This window comes from Loxodonta africana, chromosome 3, assembly GCF_030014295.1.
Source record: "Loxodonta africana isolate mLoxAfr1 chromosome 3, mLoxAfr1.hap2, whole genome shotgun sequence".
NCBI lineage: Eukaryota > Metazoa > Chordata > Mammalia > Proboscidea > Elephantidae > Loxodonta > Loxodonta africana.
This window is the reverse complement of record NC_087344.1, coordinates 89342408-89364649: the sequence shown is the minus strand read 5'-3', so window position 1 is coordinate 89364649 and position 22242 is coordinate 89342408. Positions and strand designations below refer to the sequence as shown.

General features: G+C 39.9%; 1 protein-coding gene across 4 annotated transcripts in view; it reads left to right on the top strand.

The window, feature by feature from the left end:
* The first annotated feature begins 3051 nt into the window (after positions 1–3051).
* The window catches only part of EPS15 (epidermal growth factor receptor pathway substrate 15), a 176969-nt gene continuing 157778 nt past the window's right edge, over positions 3052–22242 (top strand). For 2 of the 4 annotated variants that reach the window (XM_064281947.1, XM_064281951.1), the window contains exon 1: positions 3052–3222. In XM_064281947.1, coding sequence (XP_064138017.1) covers positions 3190–3222 — 33 coding nt within the window. In that variant the 5' untranslated portion in view covers positions 3052–3189. Of the gene's footprint in view, positions 3223–16021; positions 16151–22242 lie in introns of all 4 variants that reach the window. The other 2 variants (XM_064281949.1, XM_064281950.1) reach the window with 2 other exon arrangements.

Here is a 22242-nt window from a genome sequence, read left to right as displayed (position 1 = left end):
TTGGGATATGACCCAGTGCTTTGATGAGATCTGGGACATACATTTGCAAACTATCATTGATGTGTCATTTTTTTTTTTTTTTTTCCAATCTGGTCCCAGAAGTTCTAGGTTTTTTTGGGAGTATGGATGTTCACTCCCATTCCTGCAGACCTGCTTCCACCCCCTACTATACATTAAGTTATTAATTTAAACCAGGATCAAGGAGGGGAGGAGGAAGCCAGTACACATTATTGGCTGTCTAGAAGGGGGTCTTGGGTCCACATAATGATTTTTACCTAGTCCTCCCTTGTTATGGGGAGAAGGGCCCTGCTTTTTCTTTTCTTTTTCCTTAAACCAAGGCCAAATCTGCTTTCAGTGCCCCTTACTTAAACAAGTGGATTGTAAAATATTTGTTCCTTGGTTTTCTCATCTGTGAAATGGGAATAGAAAGAGGCCCCAAATAATAATTACACACCAAATTACATGTTGAGTTCAACAAACTTTCATCATGTCCCTAGTAGATGCCAGGAGTTGTGTTAGATGCTGTGTGTAAAAATGTTTATGAACTCTAAGGAGCAAAACTGCATAAATACAAGATGTTAGTTTTGACTTAATATAAATCACATAATAATAAATCTTCCTTGCATTTCCTCAATATTTTCCATATTGATTTGCTAATTTCCATATATGAGAAATTTAGGCTCAGAAAGCTTAAATGGTTTGCCTGTGGTCACACACAAACTGACTCCAGTAGCCTCTTTACCAGTCTACACTGCCTTTCCAGGAAACTCTGTACACTGGGACTCCACGCTATTCACCCAAAGTAGTATCTTGAATCGTACATGGTTTGAAGGAGTCTCCTTGACTAGCAAGTGAAATTGCACCCCCCACAGTAAATCGCTTCCTTACTTTCAGATTTCTTAACTAAATGTATGTACCTACAACTTAGAAAAAAAAAACAAAACCATTGCCGTCAATGTTCAAATGTTCAAATGTGAAATAAAAAATTCCAGTAGAGGCATCAGTTGTGGTTCTAGCTGATAAATGCCAAAGTGGAGTAATTAAAAATGATGTCTCCCCTTTCCCTTGAGGTAGAAAGAATAATAGCAAAAAGAGCCCAAGGGAGACTCTCTTGAATAAGTGCTTGCTCACCAGACCTATATGGCCTGTTTTTCATGGCTGGACCTTGTCAGAAGGGATCCAAGAAGAGTCAGGAGTCTCTGGAGGCGTTTCTGGGACGGTTTGCTTGTGGTGGCAAAAGTCTAAAAATGTAGGCGGTGCTAACTCTGTCCTGGGTCTTGTTCAGTTGGCCCTCCTAAGTGTGTCAAATGGAGATTGCCGTGATATGGTTTAACGGGTGTGTTGCCTGATAGAGTTGTGGCACGTTCTTGTGGGAAACCACAGAAATTGAGAAAGGAAGGCCAATTTTGGGCAAAAACATGTACTGAGGCCTACTCTGTGGTAGTCTAAACTGTCACGGGGACATAGCAGTGAATTAGTCCCTGTTCTTAAGGAGTGTACAGTCTAGTGGGGTGCAGACAAGCCCTCAGATGATGCTTAAAAACGAGACAGCATGTAATAAGGATCATATAAGAGCAACTAAGAGGTGGGTAGGGAGTTCCTAGAAGACTTCTTAAAGTAGGCGGTATATAAACCCAGACATTGAAGATGAGTATTTCAAGCAACTAGTTGGTTATTTCAAAAGAAGGTGGCAGATGAGGAGGTACTATGTTTAATATAGGCAGGAACTAAGGCCTGCAAACATTTATTATGTACATATGACATGCTAGGATCTGAGGACACAGGGTCTGAGGTCTAGATTGTGGTTCTCAGTCCGGAGAGGGAGATGGACATAAACTGACTAGGGTAATGATGGAAACCCTGGTGGCACAGTGGTTAAGTACTACAGCTGCTAACCGAAGGGTCGGCTGTTCGAATCCGCAAGGCGCTCCTTGGAAACTCTATGGGGGCAGTTCTACCCTGTCCTATAGGGTCGCTATGAGTTGGAATTGACTTGATGGCACTGGGTTTGGTTTTTTTTTTTTAGGGTAATGATAACTTCATAAGCAGAGAAGAAATGTTGAAAAGAAGAAGAGTGTATAGCTCTGACTTGGGGAGGCCAGGAGACACTTTGCAAAGGGGATGATGTTTGAGTTGTGTCTTGAGAAAGGAGGAGGAGTTTACTGGTTGCTTTTATGGGAGGAATTAGGAGTGCTGCAGGCACCTGAGCAGGCCCCATTGCTCTATTATTGAACAATCCAAGCGTGGCAGGCAGTGGGCAGCAGGCAAAAAAAAAGTATTCATTTCCCCTTGCACCTAGATTATGGCTTGGGAGAGAGTGATTCGAAAGTCCTTTCTTTTTCAATATTGCAAATTAATAAATAGCAAATGGTTGAATGAAAGGTTTTGGATTCAGACCTGGATTCTAAATCAGTTGTCTAATCAGCTGTATGACTTTAGGCAAGACATTTCAATTTGGGTCTCAATTTCCTCATTTGTATAATTTGTGTCTTAGTTCCTTCATTAATACAACTCAAGAAGAAATGCGTGTAGCAGAGACTGGCACATATAAAGTACTGTGATTCTTTACCATTCTTATTGAGCCCTATTGGCACAGTGGTTAAGAGATTGGTTGCTAACCAAAACGTTAGCAGTTCGAATCCACCAGCTGCTCCTCTGAAACCCTATGGAGCAGTTCTATTCTGCCCTATAGAGTTGGAGTCACTTGACAGCAACAGTTTTTCTTTTCTTTTTTAAAATCTCATTTAGCTCTCAAAAGTAACCTAGGGTGTGGGTATAATTTCTCCCATTTTTCAGAAACAGAAACGCAGAGTAAGTAAGTAGCATGCCTAAAGTTCACAGGACAATCTGGAGTCGCCTCAGTCTCCCCAACCCCGTCCATCCTAATTTTAGTTCCGTGCCTGGTTTTCTCAGGCAGCCCCGGGGGGGGGGGGCTCCGATCCAGACGCTTAAATTCCGGCGCCGGTGTGTCGGTGCCGCCGCGGCCAGGGCCGGGCGGGCGGGGCCAGGCGGGGCCAGGCGGGGCCAGGCGGGGCCAGGCGGGGCGGGGCGGGCGTGAGGAGGGAAGTTGTCGAAGTTGGGGGAGACGCCCGCCCGGGCCTCGCCTCTGGCCGCTCCCTCCGCCTTCTCCCCGCCCCGAGCCCCCGTCTGCCCGTCCTTCTTTCCCCTCCTGAGCATGATGGAAACACCATGGCCGCGGCGGCCCAGCTCTCCCTGACACAGGTAACGCCTCCCGCCCGTCCGCTGGGCTCGGCCGGCCGGTGCCCCACCGGTTCGCGGCTCCGGGCCAGGGCCCTCCCCCGCCGTCCTAAGGCTCGCCGACCCGGCAGCTCCTTTCGGCTCGCGGGCAGGCGGCCGGCGTGTGTGAGCCAGAGTGTGCGAGTGACGGGGGGAGGGCGCCATCCGGAGCCGGCAGCTCCGCCGCGGGAGCCGCCGCCCCGCCCCGGCCCGTCGGCGCCCCCGGCCCCGCCCCACGCGGCGCCCCGGCCTCCGCGCCACAGCTGGGCGGACTGTGTCCCGGGCTCTGGTCAGGTCGTGCCGGCCCCTCTCACTCCAGGCAGTTTCCAGTCGCTCGGGAAGTTTCCGCCTTCCAGGCCGGACGCCCCCAGGTGCGCTCCCTGTTGAGGTCGAGCGGCTCGGCCTCACCCCCGGGTCAGCCCTCGTCCCGCAGGAAGCTCCACCTCTGCCGGGCAGCGCGCTTCCCCGCAGTTAGTTACCTTCCCGAGCCAGACGTGCAGGGCCCTCTCTAAGCCAGCCTTTCCTCTCCAAATCGGCCTTTGCCCGCCGAAGTCCAGCGAAAGCCCTCCTCCACTCAGCACTTTACTCAGTCTGTCTTCCAAGTAAGCTTCATCCTCCCCAAGTACTCACCTTGCTAGCTCTTTCCTGAATTCATCCTCTTCCTCTACTGGTTTCCTTCTGGGTCAGACCCCAGATTCAGTCTTTTCCTTCCGGAGCCTGCTTCAGCGTCTACCAGGTGGGCTCTCACTTAATCGCTGTCCAGGCGGGTAACAGGGACATGTCTGGGTGCTGGGAACAACCAGAGATCACTTGGCCTGGGGGATCTTCACCAAAACTTGTTCTCAAGATCTCTCCTCTTGCCTTTTTGCATCCTTCAGAGCCCAGTCCTTTTGCTTCACAGAAAACCTCCCAACATCGTTCACTCTTGGAGCTTGGTTCCTCCGTCTCTGTAGAGAAAGCCAGTTATAATCTTCCCAAGATGTCCAGGATGATGAGGTGACAGGCAGTTGCCAGTCCCCCCCCACTCCTCTGACCAAAACTCACCACAGCTTCACCTCCTCAGCCTGTTCTCTCTCTCCAGGGCTGGTGGCTGTGTACTTCCAGGTCAGGGCCCACCCCAGCCTTCCTGCCTGCCTTGTGGAATCTCCCTGCCACCTTTTAGTCTCCTTGGCCTGGGTTTGACAGTGCTTATAAGACTTTAACAGTAGGATAGGGCATACGTTTGGGCAGTAGGGTCTTCTGTATTGGGGTCGAGAGGCAATAGGGTGTTGTGTTTCGCCCTCTAAAACAGAGAGAGATGGTGTGAAAAATGCTTTTCCCCCAGGAACCTGGAGTCATATGTGAACATGTGCCTCAGGTAAAATAACCAACTTCAGTTTGCAGGAGTTACCAGTCTCATAATTAAAGCCTCTGTACTTCCCAGTTGATTTGGTGTTGATTACTCTGTTTTGACAAGCAAGTAAGAGGGAAGAATCCTTTGGAATGTGGTAGTTTGAGTCTTGGCTGTGACTTTTTTTTGGAAGAGTCCTCCTGAAACTCAAATTTGATAAATGGCAACATTGACTTTTGGGTGTTAACTTTCTATGAGTCTGGTTAGTGACTTGAATTAAACAAGATCCCTCTTGGCAGGCTGTTACTCTCTGGCTCTGTTGGCCAATTCTGACATGAGTTTTGCCCTTCTGAGAGTTTTGTTCTTCTGAAGACTTCTGTAGATTTGCTTCTAGTTGTGGAGATACTTTATTCTCTCTCTGGGTAATACTGTGTTTTTAGTTTCTGTTTATTATCATTCATCTCTAGATTGGCTGCAGGCTCTGTCAGTTTGCAGTCACTTAAATAATTTAAACATGTTCTTGTGGTTATATATTTAGTGGTTAATATGTATGCAGAATAAATACTGAATCAGGAGCAAGTATTGTCCTTAGTGTCTCACAGATGAGAGACATGCATTGGTGGTTCATTTATGTTGATAATTCAAATAAGTCAATTTAGAATATTTTTATTTTAAGACAATTAAAAGGTACTAAGAAGCCCTGGTGGTATAGTGGTTAAGAGCTAAGGCTGCTAACCAAAACATTGGCAGTTCGGATTCACCATCTGCTCTTTGGAAACCCTGTGGGGTGGTTCTCGTCTGTCCTGTAGGGTCGCTATGAGTTGGAATTGATTCACTGGGAAACTTTTTTTTTTTAAAGAAGTCCTGGTGATGTAATGGTTAAGTGCTTGGCTGCTAACCAAAAGGTTGGTGGTTCCAAGGGAGGAAGGACCTGGCAGTCTGCTTCTGTAAAGATTACCAAACCCAAACTCTTTGCTTTCGACCCTATAGGACAGAATAGAACTGTCCCATAGGGTTTCCAAGGAGTAGGTGGTGGTTTCAAATGGCTGACCTATTGGTTAGCAGCCAATGTCTTAACCTCTGCACCACCAGGGCTACCCCATAAAGATTAGTTTAGGAAACCCTGTGGAGCAGTTCTACTCTATTGTATAGGGCCCCTATGATTTAGAACTGACTTGATGGCACACAGCAAAAGGTAATAAGGTGTATTGTAAAGGGACAGGAAAAAAGAGCCCTCCTAATTGTTGATATACCCTAATTGCCTCCTTGTTAGTGCAAAACTTTGTAGGTTTGTGGTTTTTTAATGTAATTAAAAAATTTTTTTTAACTGTTTGGGGTAAATAAACTGAGATAACGATACAACCTTACACATAGGCATACTGGAGTAAGAGAGATCCTCCAGGCAGGGACATCTTTTCCCTCAATTGTTGTCTGCAAGAAAGTGATTAATAAATGTTTGTTGTATGAGTGACTGGAAATTCTGAAGGACTTTATGACAGTTATGAAGATTAAACAGATATTGAAGTTAGTTTCTGCTTCTGGTCATGAGATAATGATGGCTCTGAAGTAGTTTCATTCATTCAACAAATATTTAAGTACCTATTTTTTTTTTTTTTTTATTATGTATATGCTAGGCACTGTGCTGGAATCGGAGCCCTGGTGGCACAGTGGTTAAGAGTTTGACTGCTAACCAAAAGGTCAGCAGTTTGAATCTACGAGCCGCTCCTTGGAAACCCTATAGGGCAGTTCTACTCTGTCCCATAGGGTCGCTATGAGTCGGAATTGACTTGATGGCAGTGGGTTTGGCTTGGTGGTGGAATTGTCTTGTTTATAATTTTATGTCTTTATCAATTAAGCAAAAAGAAAAAAATGTGGAAAGTGTTCTAATTTTTGCCTTCCTTCCTCTTCCCTTGCCTGCCAGCCAACCCTCCAATTCTCCAGGCCTCCAAATAACCAAAATAAATGATCATGTTCTAGCTTCTGGGGTGGATGGAGTATAGAGTAATGCAACTTTAGTTTCAGTCCCAGGTCTGCCAACAGCCAACTGTATGGCATTGGGTTAAGTCTTCAGACCTCAGTATTCTTAACTTTAAAATTCGTTCAACAGATATTTGCTGATCATTCACTCTCTGCTAGGGATTATTCTAGTCCATGAGGATGTACTGGTGAACAAAACGTGGAATTTACATTCCATTAGGGGAGTTTGAAACTAGCTAATCAGGGACCTTTCCAACTCTAACATTCTGTTTTATAGATCACATTCTGTGATTTGTATATCTGGTGATGACTTTCTCAGGGTACTTTAGTTCCGTACAGCATTTGTGTTTTCTTTTTAATTTCATTTATTGTCACTAGATGTTCTATTGTCAATAAATAAAACTTGAAAATGATTTTTTGCTTAAAAACCCACTGCCATAGTAGTGTTAATTCCAACTCATAGTGCCCTGTAGGGTTTCCAAGGCTGTACATCTTTATGAAAGCAGACTGCCGCATCTTTCTCCAGCAGAACGGCTGGTGGTTTTGAACCGCTGACCTTTCTCTTACCACCCAAACGCTTCAACCACTGCCACCAGGGCTTCTTTGCTTATGGTGGGGTAAATGACAAAAAAGATACCTATTCTCTCTAGAAGGGCCACTTAAAAGCAGTGAATTGCTTTTAAGTGGCCCTTCTAGCCGTGATCTTGTAACTCCCACAAAATGATTGGGTGGGGGACTATGCAGAGAGTGGAGGTATGTCTGACTTCCACCTCAGAGCAATCAGCCTTGGGCTGATAATCGTTAGATGAGGAGGTCTGACGCCACCATGCCATTTTTACGCTCTTTTTAAAAAACTTTTCCGGTTGCCTATCTTCCTCTAAAGCCCTGTACCCCAATGGTAACAATATTGTTATTAGTTTCCCTTTGTGTGTTCAACATGACAGAAATTTTACTTTGCTTAGTATAACAATCATTCATATTACAAATGGTAGAAGTGATTTTCCTGAGATTTTGAACCAAGATCTGTAGGACTTCAAAAGCTAATTCACTGTGTACTAGATGGTTGGCATGTCCAACATTCCCTTGTGTTTTTGATTCTGTTTTTCAGTATATGCCCTGTTGTTCTAATTACAAGGCGAAAACCATGTCTTTTTGCCTCCTTGCATCTCCAGTGCCTTGTGTGGTATCTTGATAATACAATTCTGGTTGTGTAATTAGTGCTCTTGATGATGATAAAGGTTTTATTGAAATATGGTACGATATGAGTGTTTTAAATATTCTTTCAGCAATTCACTTTATACTCAAGTTTTCTTGTTATAGTTTAGCAAGCATTCTTTTTGTTAAATAATAAAAAAAGTCCTTAAATTGGGACTTAATAAAGAAAATCATTAGTATATGGCCTCAAGCAAATAGTATATACTTTTCCTTTTAATACTTTTTTTTTAATTGCAAGAGTTATAATAACTGCATTACAGAAAATTTGGAATTTAGAGGAAAACTATGATTTCACAGTTTCTGGTGTTTACTTTCAGTTTCATTAAAAAAGAAAACGTGCTAATAGATGTATCATCTTAGCTTAACAATTATGTTAGTAAATACAGGGAAGAGTTTGAAAATACAGCATGTTCTTAGAAGCAGAAAGAATCATTTGCTCAACACAACACATATTCGAGTTCCTGCCATGGGCAAGGCACATTAATGATATTTTTCTTTTTGCCTGCAATTGCAGTCCAATATATTCAGGAAATCTGTGCTCCCTTGAGAGATCTCTAACTATTCTCAAAAATGGCTTGAAATGTTCAGCATTTGGGAAGAGTTGCCATACTTAAAATTAATTAGGAACAGTTGGGCGCATCCAATAGACAGTCTCCCAGGAATAACCTAAGACCATGCTCTTTTGTTTTCACTCTACTGTCATGCATCACTTAACGATCACAATACGTTCTGTGAAATAGGACGTTATGTAATTTGGATGTTGTGGGAACACATTTTATACTCAGCAAAGCTATATGGGATACCTTTTGTTTCACTTCCAAATGACACTGCTCCTTTGTCTCTTTGCTGCTGCTATCACTAGCACTGGTTTTGCTGCATTTGAGAGCATTGTGTACTTCACCGTAATATTTTGGAAAGACAATGGAACAGAGAGATAATGCTACAACACTCAAGAGACTCGCGAAGCATGAGATTGGTTGCTGGTGCCTATGAGTTGAAGCATACGCTGTTATATGGTATACTTTTTGTAAGCAGGGAAAGCTGACATTAAAATATCAATAGAAAGTACAGTACAGTACGTACATAAGCCAGTAACATAAGTGTTTATTATGACTGTCAAGACATATGCCCTCGTGGTGCTGTGGTGAGGTGTTCAGCTGCTAACCAGAAGGTTGGCAGTTCGAATCCACCAGCTCCTCCTTGGAAACCCTATGGGGCAGCTCTACTCTGTCCTGTAGGGTTGCTATGTATGAGTCGGAATTTACTCGTTGGCAATGGTTTTGTTTTTTGGTACTTAGGGGACCACACAAGCCTCTTTATTTGCCAATGAATCATAGTTCTGAATCTCCTCTGTCTCTAATAGTCTGATTTTTAATGACTTAATCGAAATCGTTTTACTTGCTCTTGAGTATAAGAACACTTTGTACTCTTTTTTGTTTTGTGAGTTTTGGGCTTAATAAAATTGGAGCTCTGGAAACCAAAAGCAGGAAAATGGCTTATGAGATTAAGAGATCTGATTACTTGGAGAATTGGTAGAAATAATAAATGAAAAGTTAATCCAGGCAGCGTTCATTACATGTCCTGGAATTTCATTTTAATGCAGTTGAGCTTTCTAATAAGAGAGAATATTATGCTTTCATTAAAAATGATGTTTATTAGGAATTTGTGATAATCTGAGGAATGTTGTATGTAATTTCAATGCCGTATTACAGGAAAGTGGGAAAATTTTATGTAGACAAGTTATCTAACCTAGCTAAACATGCATAGAAAAATACTGGAAGAAACAAAACACTAAGACTTTATAATAACATGGTTATAGTTTTTAAGAAAATTACCTTGCCATATTTTCAATGAGCATGTATTCCTCCTGTAATGAGAAAAATTTAAAATAGATCATTTAGTAACTAACAAATTTTCAGCTGATTTAACACTGCTGTATGACAACTTTTTTTGAAAATTCACTGATTTAAATTGAAATCAACAACCACATGTGAAGTAAAAGTCTTCTAAGATTGCATCTACACTCAGGTTTCATCTTAAACGTTACTATCTTTGGGTTTGGAGAAGATTGTCAGAAGAATGGTAATAATTATTATTATTGGTTTGGAGAATTCAGCCAGAGAACTAATTTATAATTTTGCATGCTGCTTTATAGTTTACAAAGTGTTTTATGCCCTTTCATTTGATCTTCACAATAACCAATGAGCTATTATCATCATTTTATAGTCAGTAAATTAAAGAGCCAGGATAAACCCATGTTAAAAAAAAATTCAAATATCACTGAAAAGTCGTCTTCTTGCCCTAGCTCCTCAGTCCCTTCCCTTAGGCAGCCATTCTTGCAAATTTCTTGTGTATATTTCCAGTAATAGCTATGTATATGCAAATATGTATGTAGAAAGAGAGAACGAGCACATTTCTACTCTGACACATGGGGTGGCCATGAGTTGGGGTCAATTGGATGGCAACCGGTGGTGGTGATGTATATGTATATGTATAAACAAAAATCAAACCTATTGCCGTCAAGTCGATTCTGACTCATAGCTACCCTGTAAGACAGGAGAACTGCCCCATAGGGTTTCCAAGGAGCAAGTGGTGGATTCCGACTGCTGACGTTTTGCTTAGCAGCTGAGCTCTTAACCACTGCACTACCAGGGCTCCTGTGTGTGTGTGTGTATTTTTTTTTTCTTTTTAGTAAGCTGCATATTGTTTCGCAGCTATTCATTTATGCTAAACTGATCTAGGAGACTGTTCTATATACCAACACACAGATTTCTCCTCCTTGTTTTTAAAACTTCAGGGTATTCCCTCATATGAATATACTGTAATTTATTTAACCAGCCACCTGATGATGGGCATTTATATTGTTTCCAATCTTTTGCTATTTCCACCAGTTTTCCAGTGAGTATTCTTTTACATGTAATTGCTGGGTCAAAGGATATTTTTAATTTGGATAGATATTGCTAATTTGCATTCAAAATGATTGTACCAGTAACAGTGTTTGTCAATCTGATATGTAAAAAGGATATTTCTTAGTTTTAATTTGGCATTTCTTTAATTATGGGTGAGGTTGAACTTACTTATATTTCTTTAGAAGGCATTTCTACTTCCTTTTTTTAAACTGCCCGTTGAATACTTTTACCTGCTCTTCTGGTGAGCTGTTGGTCTTCTTTGTCACTGATTTGTAGGAAGTCTTTGTATAATCAGGAAATTGGCGCTTGTTTGCGAATATTTTGTTCTCTTTGAAAAATGTTCATGGCATTTTTTTTAATTACATAGAAATAATTAAGATTTGTGTATTTAAACTTATCAGTTGTTTCCCTTAGAGCTGTCAAATCTAGGTTTTTAAACCTCAGGGCTAAAGACAATAACATACCTGCAATAATGGGGGTTTTATCTTTGAGTAGCTGTATGACATTGGTTAAGTTACTTAACCTTTTAGCCTCAGTTACTCATTAGTGTAATTGAAATAAATTACCCATATCTCTTAGGCATGTTGTGATTATGAAATGAGCTAGTGAATGAAAAAGGATCTAATATATATGTGGCTTTCAGTAAATAGAAGTTTCCTTTTGCTGCCCCATGTAGTTTTCTAATTTGTTAAAAGTTGGCCTCGTGCCCTGCCTGGTGCACTGTGCTTTCCTATCACATAATATGAACTTTTGAGTATTTTATATAAAAGAAACCCATACCAAAGTAGAAGAAACTCATCTTTGTGATACAAATAATGCTTTCCAATGAGTTAGAGGTGCAGTTAAAGTAAAGGTTGGGCCTCTTTTTAGAACTTGTTTTTTTTAATGTGGTACAAATATACAAAGAAAAGTAAGCCTCACTTCCTGCCCATTCAGGCTGGGGATTTTGTAATGGGAATTTAATGGTACCAGGAATTTCCTATCTGCAATAACCCAGCTACATATCCTTGTGTATCTTCTATAAAAATACAAATATGGCCAAGAACACTGGGACAAGAATGTACTTTATGGGGGGAAAGCTTCTCTATTACAATCCCTTGTATTTGCTTGTTGCTCAGCCTCAGCACTATTGACATTTTGGGTCAGATAATTCTTTGTTGTTGGGGCTATCCTGTGCATTGTGGTATGTTTAGCCAGCATCCTTATCCATGAGATGCTAGTAGCTTACTCCCCAGTCATGACATTCAAAAATATTTCCAGACATCGCCAAATGTTTCCTGGGGGACAAAATTACCCTGCATAGAGAACCACTAGTTTGCATGTATATTTTTTGTGATCCACTAGGGTATGTAGGAGATACAGAGGTATGTACCTTCTTGGAGGTAGGGACTGGAGGAATAGCTAATCATCATATTTTTATTCCTAAACCTGCTATGAGATATGAATGACTAATTGCACATACATATTGAGCTTAGAAAACTTAAATGAAAACACAACCTGAAATTAATGCTAGAGGTCCTGGAAGGAAAGCATTCTTACGCCACCATGGAGAAGGAAGGGCACTGATGTTTATTGAACTCCTAATAGGTTATCAGTTACTATTAGGTGATTTACATATATTATTTCACTAAATCTTCACATCCTCTCTCTAAGTAGGAATTTAACCTCTATTACTTACTTGGGGTTGTGTTAGTAGTAAGTAGGGCCAAGATCTGAACTGTTCTTCAAGTACATTTGCCATACTGCTTCTCGTAAACAGTCATTGAGAACATTTTAGTCAAATTTAGGCATGAAAATGAACATTCACGTGATAATACTTTACTGATAAGTGAAAAGAAACGACTTATTGATAGTTGAGTGTGTATGTATCTGTCTGAGAGAGGTCAGTATTGGTATAATAACAACGGTGGAGCCCTGGTGGTGCAGTGGTCACAAGCTCAGCTGCTAACCAAAAGGTCGGCAGTTTGAATCCACCAGCTGCTCTTTGGAAACCATATAGGGTGGCTCTACTCTGTCCTATAGGGTCACTATGAGTCAGAATCGACTCGACAACAATGGGTTTGGTTTTTGGTTTGTGCACTTAGGATGTGTCAGGCACTGTTTTCAATAATTTGTACAACTTCATGAGGTATTTATTATCCTTGTTTAACAAAAAAAGAAAACTGAGGCACAGAGTTGAAGTAATTTGTTCAAAGTCAACTGCTGGTAATTGGTGGAGACAAGATTATAACCCAGGTAGTCTAAATAACTGAGATGTAAAATAGGATAAATGAACGTATTTATATTTTGAAGGACAAAATAGCTCTGACAGAAGTGACTAATTGTGGTGCCATTTCTTGATTATAACTGAACATATGCTCTAAGCAAAATCTTATGTGAGAATTTATCATTGCATAGACCACATCTCTAGAGAGTGATTGTTGTATCAAGTTATGTTGTTAGCTGTTAGCTGCTATCAAGTCAACTCCAACTTATGGCAACCTTATGTACAGCAGAACAAAGCATTGCCCAGTCCTGCATCATCCTCATAATTGCCAACCTGTTCGAGTCCTTGGTTGAAGCTATTGTGCCGATCCTTCTCACCGCAGGTCTCACGCATCCTCATTAGCCCTCTGCTTCAGCAAACGTGTTCTTCTCCAGCAGTTGATTCCTCCTGATGATGTGCCCAAAGCAAGTGATGTGGTGTGATCCATTGGGTAATTTTCGGAAGTAGATCACCGCGCTTTCTTCATAGTCTGTCTTGGTCTGGAAGCTCTGCTGAAACCTGTCCAGCATGCTGGTGTTTGAAATACTGGTTGCATAGTGTAATGGATTGACTTGTGTTCCCCAAAAGTATGTGCCACCTTGGATATGCCATAATTCCCAGTAATGTGTGATTGTCCACTGTTTTGTTATCTGATACAATTATCCTGTGTGTTATAAATCCTACCCCTATGATGTTTATGAGGCAGGAGCAGAGGCAGTTGTGTTAATGAGATAGGACTCAATCTACAAGATTAGGTTGTATCTCAAACCAATCTTTTTTGAGATTACAACCTCATGCCACCAAGAAACAAGAGCCAGGAGAACAGCACATCCTTTGGACCTGGATTCCCTGTGCTGAGAAGCACCTCAACTGGGGAAGATTAATTACAAGGACCTTTCCCCAGAGCCGGCATAGAGAGAAAGCCTTCCCTTGGAGCTGGCACCCTGAATTCAGAGTTCTAGCCTCCTAGACTGTGAGAGAATAAATTTCTCTTTGTTAAAGCTATCCACTTGGGGTATTTCTGTTATAGAAGCACTAGATAACTAAGACACGTAGTTTCCAGCATCATAGTAAAACACAAGCCACCACAGTACAACGAACTGACAAATGGGTGGTGGGTACCAAGTTAGAGTACAGGATTTTTATAGACATGATAGAAGTTTAAATTTTTGTAATCTTTTGGAATTTATTACTCATGAAAACCAAACCTGTCTAGGTTAGTTTACATCATGTCAGTATTTACTTTCAAGTAAATATCCTCTTGGACATGATTGTATTTTTTTATTAAAGATGATGTCTGTGGCAGAGAAAAATTCCCTGAGAAACAAACTTTTATTAAATAAAACCTAGAATCACTAGTTCTAAAGATTTCTGATGCTCCAGATAAGAACAGTGCTGGGAGCTTAAATAATGAAAGATCTTGGGCTTTGAAGTCAGATTGTCTTAAGTTTAAATCTTTTATTTGATTTTATGACAAGTTTCTTAGCACCTGTTATTTACCTATAAAATAGAGATAAATTTAACCAGCAGATTTGTTGTGTAGATTATGTGAAATAATGGATATAAGTGGGACTAGCCTAAATGGGTAGCAGCCATTAATTATAATACTAATCACTAAATATTTATCATTGACTTTAGTTTGTTTTTTTTTTTTTGGTTTTAGCCTAAATGGTAGCAGCCATTAATAATAATAATACTAATCAGTAAATATTTATCATTGACTTTAGTTATTTAGGAAACCCTGGTGGTATAGTGGTTAGGTGCTATGGCTGCTAACCAAAGGGCAGCCGTTCAAAACCGCCAGGTGCTCCTTGGAAACTGTATGGGGCAGTTCTGCTCTGTCCTATAGGGTCGCTATGAGTCAGAATTGACTCTTTGGCAGTGGGTTTTTTTTTTTGGTTTTAGTTATTTATAGGGTTATTAATTTTTATGAAATGTTACATTTGATTAGAATTTTGATAGCTCACTGATAAAGGGAAGAAAAAAACCCAAACCCATTGCTGTTGGGTCAATCCCGACTCATAACGATCCTATAGGACAGAGTAGAACTGTCCCATAGGGTTTCCAAGGCTGTAAACCTTTACGGAAGCAGATTGCCACATCTTTCTCCCGTGGATCAGCTGGTGGGTTTGAACTGCCAGCCTTTCAGTTAGCAGCTGAGCACGTTAACCACTGCCCTAACAGGGCTCCTTAGATCCTTGATAACCCAAAGCAAACGCATTGCCATAGAGTCAATCCCGACCAGTGGCAACCCTGTGGGATAGAGTAGAAATGCTCCCTAGGATTTCCAAGGCTGTAAATCTTTATGGAAGCAGACGGCCACATCTTTCTCCTGCAGAGTGGTTGGTGAGTTTGAACTGCCAACCTTTCATTTAGCAGCTGAACGCTTTAACCACTGCACCACCAGGGTTCCTAGATCACTGATAACCAAGGATTGTTTGTAACTATGTTCAATCTTGTATGCTATAGGTACAGCACAGGTATATCATTATGCGTATAATAAAAATAAGGAACTGGAATGCATTAAAAGTGCTTCCATTGTTGCTGATTATTCCTCTTTTAACTTGGAAACATTTGCTGAGTGCCTCCTGTATGTCATCACTGTCCTAGGCTTTGGTCATACACAGGGAATGAGACCTAGACCCTTGCTCTGAAGTAGCTTTTAGTCTTACAGGGGGATAAACTTTGACTTTCTTTTGTGATAAGTACTATCTTGAAGGATGATAGAAGACACTGACTGGGTGCTGTGGGAGTACTCCATGATTGTGATGGAATTTTTTGTGGTAATTTATGTTTTTAATTTTTTAGATAGTTCTACATTATCCAGGTTTGATACTGTGGGTGATACTTTAAATTGTGCTTAAAAGGACAATATAAAGCCGTAGAAACATGTAAGTCACATTGTGTTTTGGTGCATAGGGTCCATATTGGGTGATATAACATCCATTTTCTTATGACTTATTTTCTGCTTTTCTTCTCTTTGTAATAAAGCAAGAATTTTTAACCTAGAGCATAGTCCATAGGAATGGGGACCAAGGACAGGCTTCAAACTATCTGTGACCTACTCTGAAATAGTACGTAAAATACTTTTTGTGTCTGTTGTTTTAGCAGAGTGTCAAGATTCGCATCCCAGGCATACTCAGAAGTTTTACATAGTGGGAAGAACGCTGGACTTAGTACAAGACAAACCAGGATTTGAACTCTGGCTCTGCCACTTGTACTGTCTGGGTGATAATGGCAAGTTATTTAACCTCTCTGAATTTCCATTTCTTTGTATATGATGTATATACATTTTTGGAATATAGGAGACATTCAGTAGATAGAAGTACGGCTATTATTATTGACACTTATATGCAGAATTCATGTAAATATTTTTAATGAATTTTTATTTCAAAAATTCTTCACTCATTAAAGAAAACTTGGAACATGCAAAAAAAATAATAAGGGAAAGCATGAACACCACTCACAGCCACTCTTTAAATTTTAGTTTTTTTGTTTCTAGTTTTTTTCCTTCTACATGCTTTTTTCAAATGTGGTATAATCATACACACACACACAGACACACGCAAACACACATATACATATGTATAATTTTATATCCTACTTTGTTTGACATTATAGGTGTTTTCCCATGAGGTCTTAATAAACATCTTTTTAATGTCTTTGAAATATTTTCATTGATTGGACGTTTCATAGTTTACTGATAACTTATATGTAGAGGTATTTTAAGTATATCAGTTATAATTGATGCTATTGCAAACAACTTTTATTACTGAGTTCTGTAGAGTTCTATGTGGTATTTACTACATAATTGAATTCTTTTTCTATGTGTACCTTTGAGTTTTCAAGTCAAACTTGAGTGATTTTTGTTTATATTTTTAAGATCTTTAGGGCAAAGCTGACAGCAGCAGTAATTTACTCCGGAGCAATAATTTCAAAAGTATTACTGTGAAGGAATTCAGATGCATATATTTAATTTGGTTGCAGAGGCCATTTATAGTTACCTAAAGTTCGTTTGACATTAGAAATTGGCATTAAAAGTTGTGATCTTGAAGAAGATGGAAATGTTGCAGTTTGCATAGTTTTTGTCATTATTTGCAGGCTGAATTGCTTTCATTCTTAGTCTGTTCTCTACATTCTGTTCTGTTTTGTTGTTGTTTTTTTCCCCTGGCCCACTTTTACACAAGGCCGTGTAAGATTTGGGGGCGGGAGGGGGGTGTAGATTCTGAACCATCGGCACTTTAGAACCGTTCAGAAACTTTGTTGACTCTGCTTTGAGCCAGACTTGCTTGAAATGTCCTGGTTTGTCTCTGTACTTGGCAAGTTTTCTCCTTTATATCCTCACAGCTTTTTACACGACTCATTTCTTTCTTATTTTAGTACAGACATTTTAACAGTACCAGTGTTCACAGATTAAGGTGGACAAAACTTCTTTTCCAGTAGTTTCACCAAAAAAAAAAATAAAACTCTTATAAGTAAAACTTCACAAAACATTTTGTTTTTTAAATGAGTATGTAATTGACATGACTTATATACTTATACGTGTTTTATAAAGATATAAAATATTTTAAAATTGAATTTTTTTAGGTACTAATTATGGTTTTTCTTTCATCATGAGACTAGGTGGAGGAGAAGGTCCATTCTGTAAATTGTAAATTTTACTGAGTTTCTAGTCCTAGTTTTAAAATATTTCATGTGTCCAAATTAATGAAAATAATTTTTTTTTTACTATATCTGAATTGAGAGTTACAAACCATCAAGCACTTTCAAAGAGCACTCGAGAAACTGAATTTATAAAATAATTAAAGATGGCTTAGATGTTAGGAGACTTAATCTTTGAGTTTCCTGCCTTGTTGTTTCTTGTATATGTATATTCAATACCTTGAAGGTGCTCAGTTCAGCCATTTCTTTATTCAGGAAACCTAGTATGATTTGAAAATACTTTAACTCACGTTTATTTTTGGTTGTTTAACTTGGTTGTTCTTGAGAGTGATCCTGAGAACTTGTTAGAAATGCAAATTATCAGATTCTACCCCAGATCTCCACAGAATCAGATTCTGAAACTCTGGGGTTGAGGAATTTACTTTTTTTTTTGTGTGTGTGGTACAGGTAGTTCATATAAAAACACACACACACACACACAAAAAACCTAATACTACTACTACAAAATAACATATAAAGGTTTTTAAGTTTGTAAAATATGTAATATTCACAAAGACTGTCTATGTTGTTGTTGTTAGGTATTGTCAAAATGATTTTTGACCCATAGCAAGCCCATTTGATAGAGTTGAAATGCCCCATAGGGTTTTCTGAGTACTAGTCATTATGGGAGCAGATTGCCGGGTCTTTCTCCCACACAGACCATTTATAGTTGATATTTTTATTATTATTTTAAATTAATTTTATTATGCTTTAAGTGAAAGTTTACAAATCAAGTCAGTCTCTCCTATAAAAATTTATGTACACCTTGCTATATACTCCTACTTGCTCTTCCCCTAATGAGACAGCACACTCCTTCTCTCCATCCTCTATTTCCCTATCCATTCAGGCCAGCTTCTGACCCCCTCTGCCTTCTCCTCTCCCCTCCAGACAGGAGCCATCCACAGTCTCATGTGTCTACTTGATCCAAGAAGCTCAGTCCTCACCAGTATCTTTTTCTGTCCCATAGTCTAGTCCAGTCGTATTTGAAGAATTGACTTTGGGAATGGTTCCTGTCTTGGGCTAACAGAAGGTCTGGGGACCATGACCTCCGGAGTCCTTCTAGTCTCAGTCAGACCATTAAATCTGGTCTTTTTATGAGAATCTGAAGTCTGCACCCCACTGCTCTCCTGCTTCCTCAGGGGTTCTCTGTTGTGTTCCCTGTCGGGGCAGTTATGGGCTTTAGCCGGGCACCATCTAGTTCTTCTGGTCTCAGGCTGTTGTAGCCTCTGGTTTATGTGGCCCTTTCTGTCTCTTGGGTATTTTTATTATATTTTTTAACATATGGGGAAACAACCCAGAGATGATGTCAATTTTCTATGCTTTTGAGCACTAGTTAAAATAAAAGGATAGGCTGTGGCATTGTACCAGTCACTAGAAGAGTACATCACGTTTGATAGAGAACCAGTGAAAATGAAGGAACCCTTCAGTGAAGTGGACTGATAAAATAGCCACCAACATTGGACACAAACATACCAATGACCATGAAGATGGTATAGGACCAGGTAACGTTTAATTCTGTTGCACATAAGGTCAGCTGACTCAATGGCAACTGACAACAACAGCAACAATGACATTGTGCTGCATAGCTTGGAATTCTGGTTCTATCATTTACTAGTCGTGTGAATTTGGGCAAGTCATATAACCTGCCTGTGCCTCATATTCCTCATATGTAAAATGTCAGTAAGAGTGCCTTCGTTACAGAGTTGTTGTGAAGTTTACCCCATTGCCATTGAGTGTTTCCGACTCACAGCGACCCTGTAGGACAGAGTAGAACTGCCCTGTAGAGTTTCCTAGGCTGCAGTCTTTATGGGAGCAGATTGCCTGGTCTTTTCTCCCTTGGTTGTGAAGATGAGATAAGGTAATGCAAGTAAAGTGCTGAAAATAGCGCCTGGTCTATAAAGCAGATGCTGTAGAATTGATTCTGACTGTGCGTCAGAGTAGAATTGTGCTTCATAGGGTTTTCAGTGGCTGGTTTTTTTCTGTGTAGATTGCCAGGCCTTACTTCCGAGGTACTTCTGAGTAGGCTTGAATCTCCAACTTTTTGGTTAGGAGCTGAGCGTGGTAACCATTTGCACCACCCAGAGACTCCACCTGGTCCACAGTAAGTCTTTAATAAATATAAATATTTGCTGTTATTATTGGTCCAGAACATCTAGCCATAGCCCATTTCAGGTACCTAAAACTTCTGTACATGTTTTTTGTTGTGCCTGAAGTTGTCTTTCACTTCGTTTACTTTATTCATTCTACACATACTGAGTATCTACTATCCATGAAGCACTGGTGCCGGTACCAAATGTTAATATTTCCAGTGAGGGAGACCAACAGAAACAGATAATAAACATAATGTGAGGTAGTGTTAAGAACTAGGAAGAACAATAAAATGGGAGAGGAGACTAGAGAGTGACATAAGGTGCTACTTTAGGGTGATTAGGAAAGGCCCACCTGAGGTTGTTGTATTTGATCAGGTGTCTGAATGAGATAAGAGGTGAGCCATATGAATATCTAGGGGGATGTTCCAGGCAGAGGGAACAGCAAGTGCAAAGGCCTTGAGATGGGAGTGCTCTTTGAAGCTGGACTGGTTCCTTTAAGATTTAGCTTAAGTGTCACTTCTAAGGCTTCCTTGATGTTTTCCGTAGTGGTTTGTTATGAAATAAATAACCCACTACCCTCAAGTCAATTCCTATTCATAGCAACCCTGTAGGACAGAGTAAAACTGCCCCCTAGGGTTTCTAAGGCTGTAAATCTTTATGGAAGCAGGCTGCCACATCTTTCTCCCTGAGAGCAGCTGATGAGTTCGAATTGCTGACCTTTTGGTTGGCAGCTGAGTGCTTAATCACTGCACTGCCAGAATTCCTTCCATAAAGATTACAGCCTTGGGAACCCTATGGGGCAGTCCTACTCTGTCCTATAGGGTTGTTATGGGTTGGAATTGACTCAGTGACAACAGGTTTGGTTTGGTGTAGGTTGTACTTAGAACAATGAATTGTTATTGTTAATTTTCCTGATTAGTCTCTGGGTTCACAATGTTAGGGATTATGGTTTCTTATTTATTTTAGTATTCCCGTTATCTAAACATATAGACACACAAAAGAAGTTTACATGAATGTGTAATGAATGAAGAAATAATGTTTTTTGACTTTATATTTCCTTCATCTATTTTTCTCTGTACTTTGTTTCTGCCTGGTAATAATGATAGGGAGGACAGTTTATTTGAATACTTTGTCTGGAACTCAGTTTAGTGTATCACATACATTTTTGTATTTAGCCATCCTGTTATAGTTTATTTCTTTTTTTCCTATCTTCGGACTGTGAGTTCCAGGAGGGCAAAGAAGTTGTTCTGTTTATTCATATCTGTATCAGGAATGCCTAATACAATGACACGTGGTAGACCAGCAGTTGTCTGAATAAAAGGGTGATATATTTTTTTTTATGTTAATATATTGAGTCTTTTAGTGAATCTCACGGACTATACACCACTAACTATATTTGATGACAGCCCAGTAGGCACTGAACTAGGAGCTTTAAGCAAAATAGGTTGTTTTAGATAACGTTACCCTCCTAACTGCTCTCTCTCAATAGCACCTTATCCAAGTCTGATGTTTGTAAAAATGCTCCTATGGATTTCTTTATTTTTCCCAACTAGAAATTGAAACATATAGCTTAATAATTATACTTGAAATTCAGACTGGATAAGTATTAGTTCTGTATCCATGCACCAAAATTAGCCTCTTCTCCAATTCCATACTAGAAATTCTTGTTCCTAGTACTCTCTAGCTAGAAGTTAACCCACCAATTGACATTGAGTTGATTCTGACTCATGGCGACTTCGCATGTATACATAACAGAACTGTGCTCCATAGGATTTTCAGTGGCTGTTTTTTCGGAAGTAAATTGCCAGTCCTTTTTTCTGAGGCACCTGTGGGTGGACTCCAACCTTTGGTTAGCAGCTGAGCACATTAACTGTTTTTACCACCTAGGAACTTGTGCTAGAGGTTAAGCAATCACAATTTCTGATCTAGGTAATTCTCTGCAGTCTCTGCATGAATGATCCGTAGGCAACTCCCAGAGGAACATTTGCATTTCAATAGAGGAGTTTGCTAAGTAGGCCAAATGAGAGACAGGGGAAGGTAACACATACTTCTTATATTTTACTAGAAGCTGAAATAAAGCAACAGACCTTTTTCTATTACAATATAGGTAAGCTGCTGACATTTTCCTGTTTTCTATTTCCTGGCTTGTAGATTTATTTCCAGGAACAGACAAAGGAACTGTTGAAGGGGAAAAAACATCACAAAGTTTAGCAAGGAAAAAAGAAAGTTTTATTTGGCATATATTCAAAAAGGCAAAAGTGGGAAGCGGACAAGCATGCCGCCAGAGCTAATGTTTGTCCAAATCATCAGTATGTATTAACATCACAAAATGGGTAAAATCTTTGAAACCTTCACCTTTTTTTGGCTAAAACTGCTAGATCAATGTGATTCTGCATTTTGAATCATCTCTCTTAATAATCATTGGTACAGGTTTCAGTATTGATAGGAGAGTCTTCACTGGTCCAACAAATTTATTCACTATATGCTAATTGAAAAAGGTAAGAGTGGAAAGTCTTTTGTGTTCCTTTTGATTGGCTT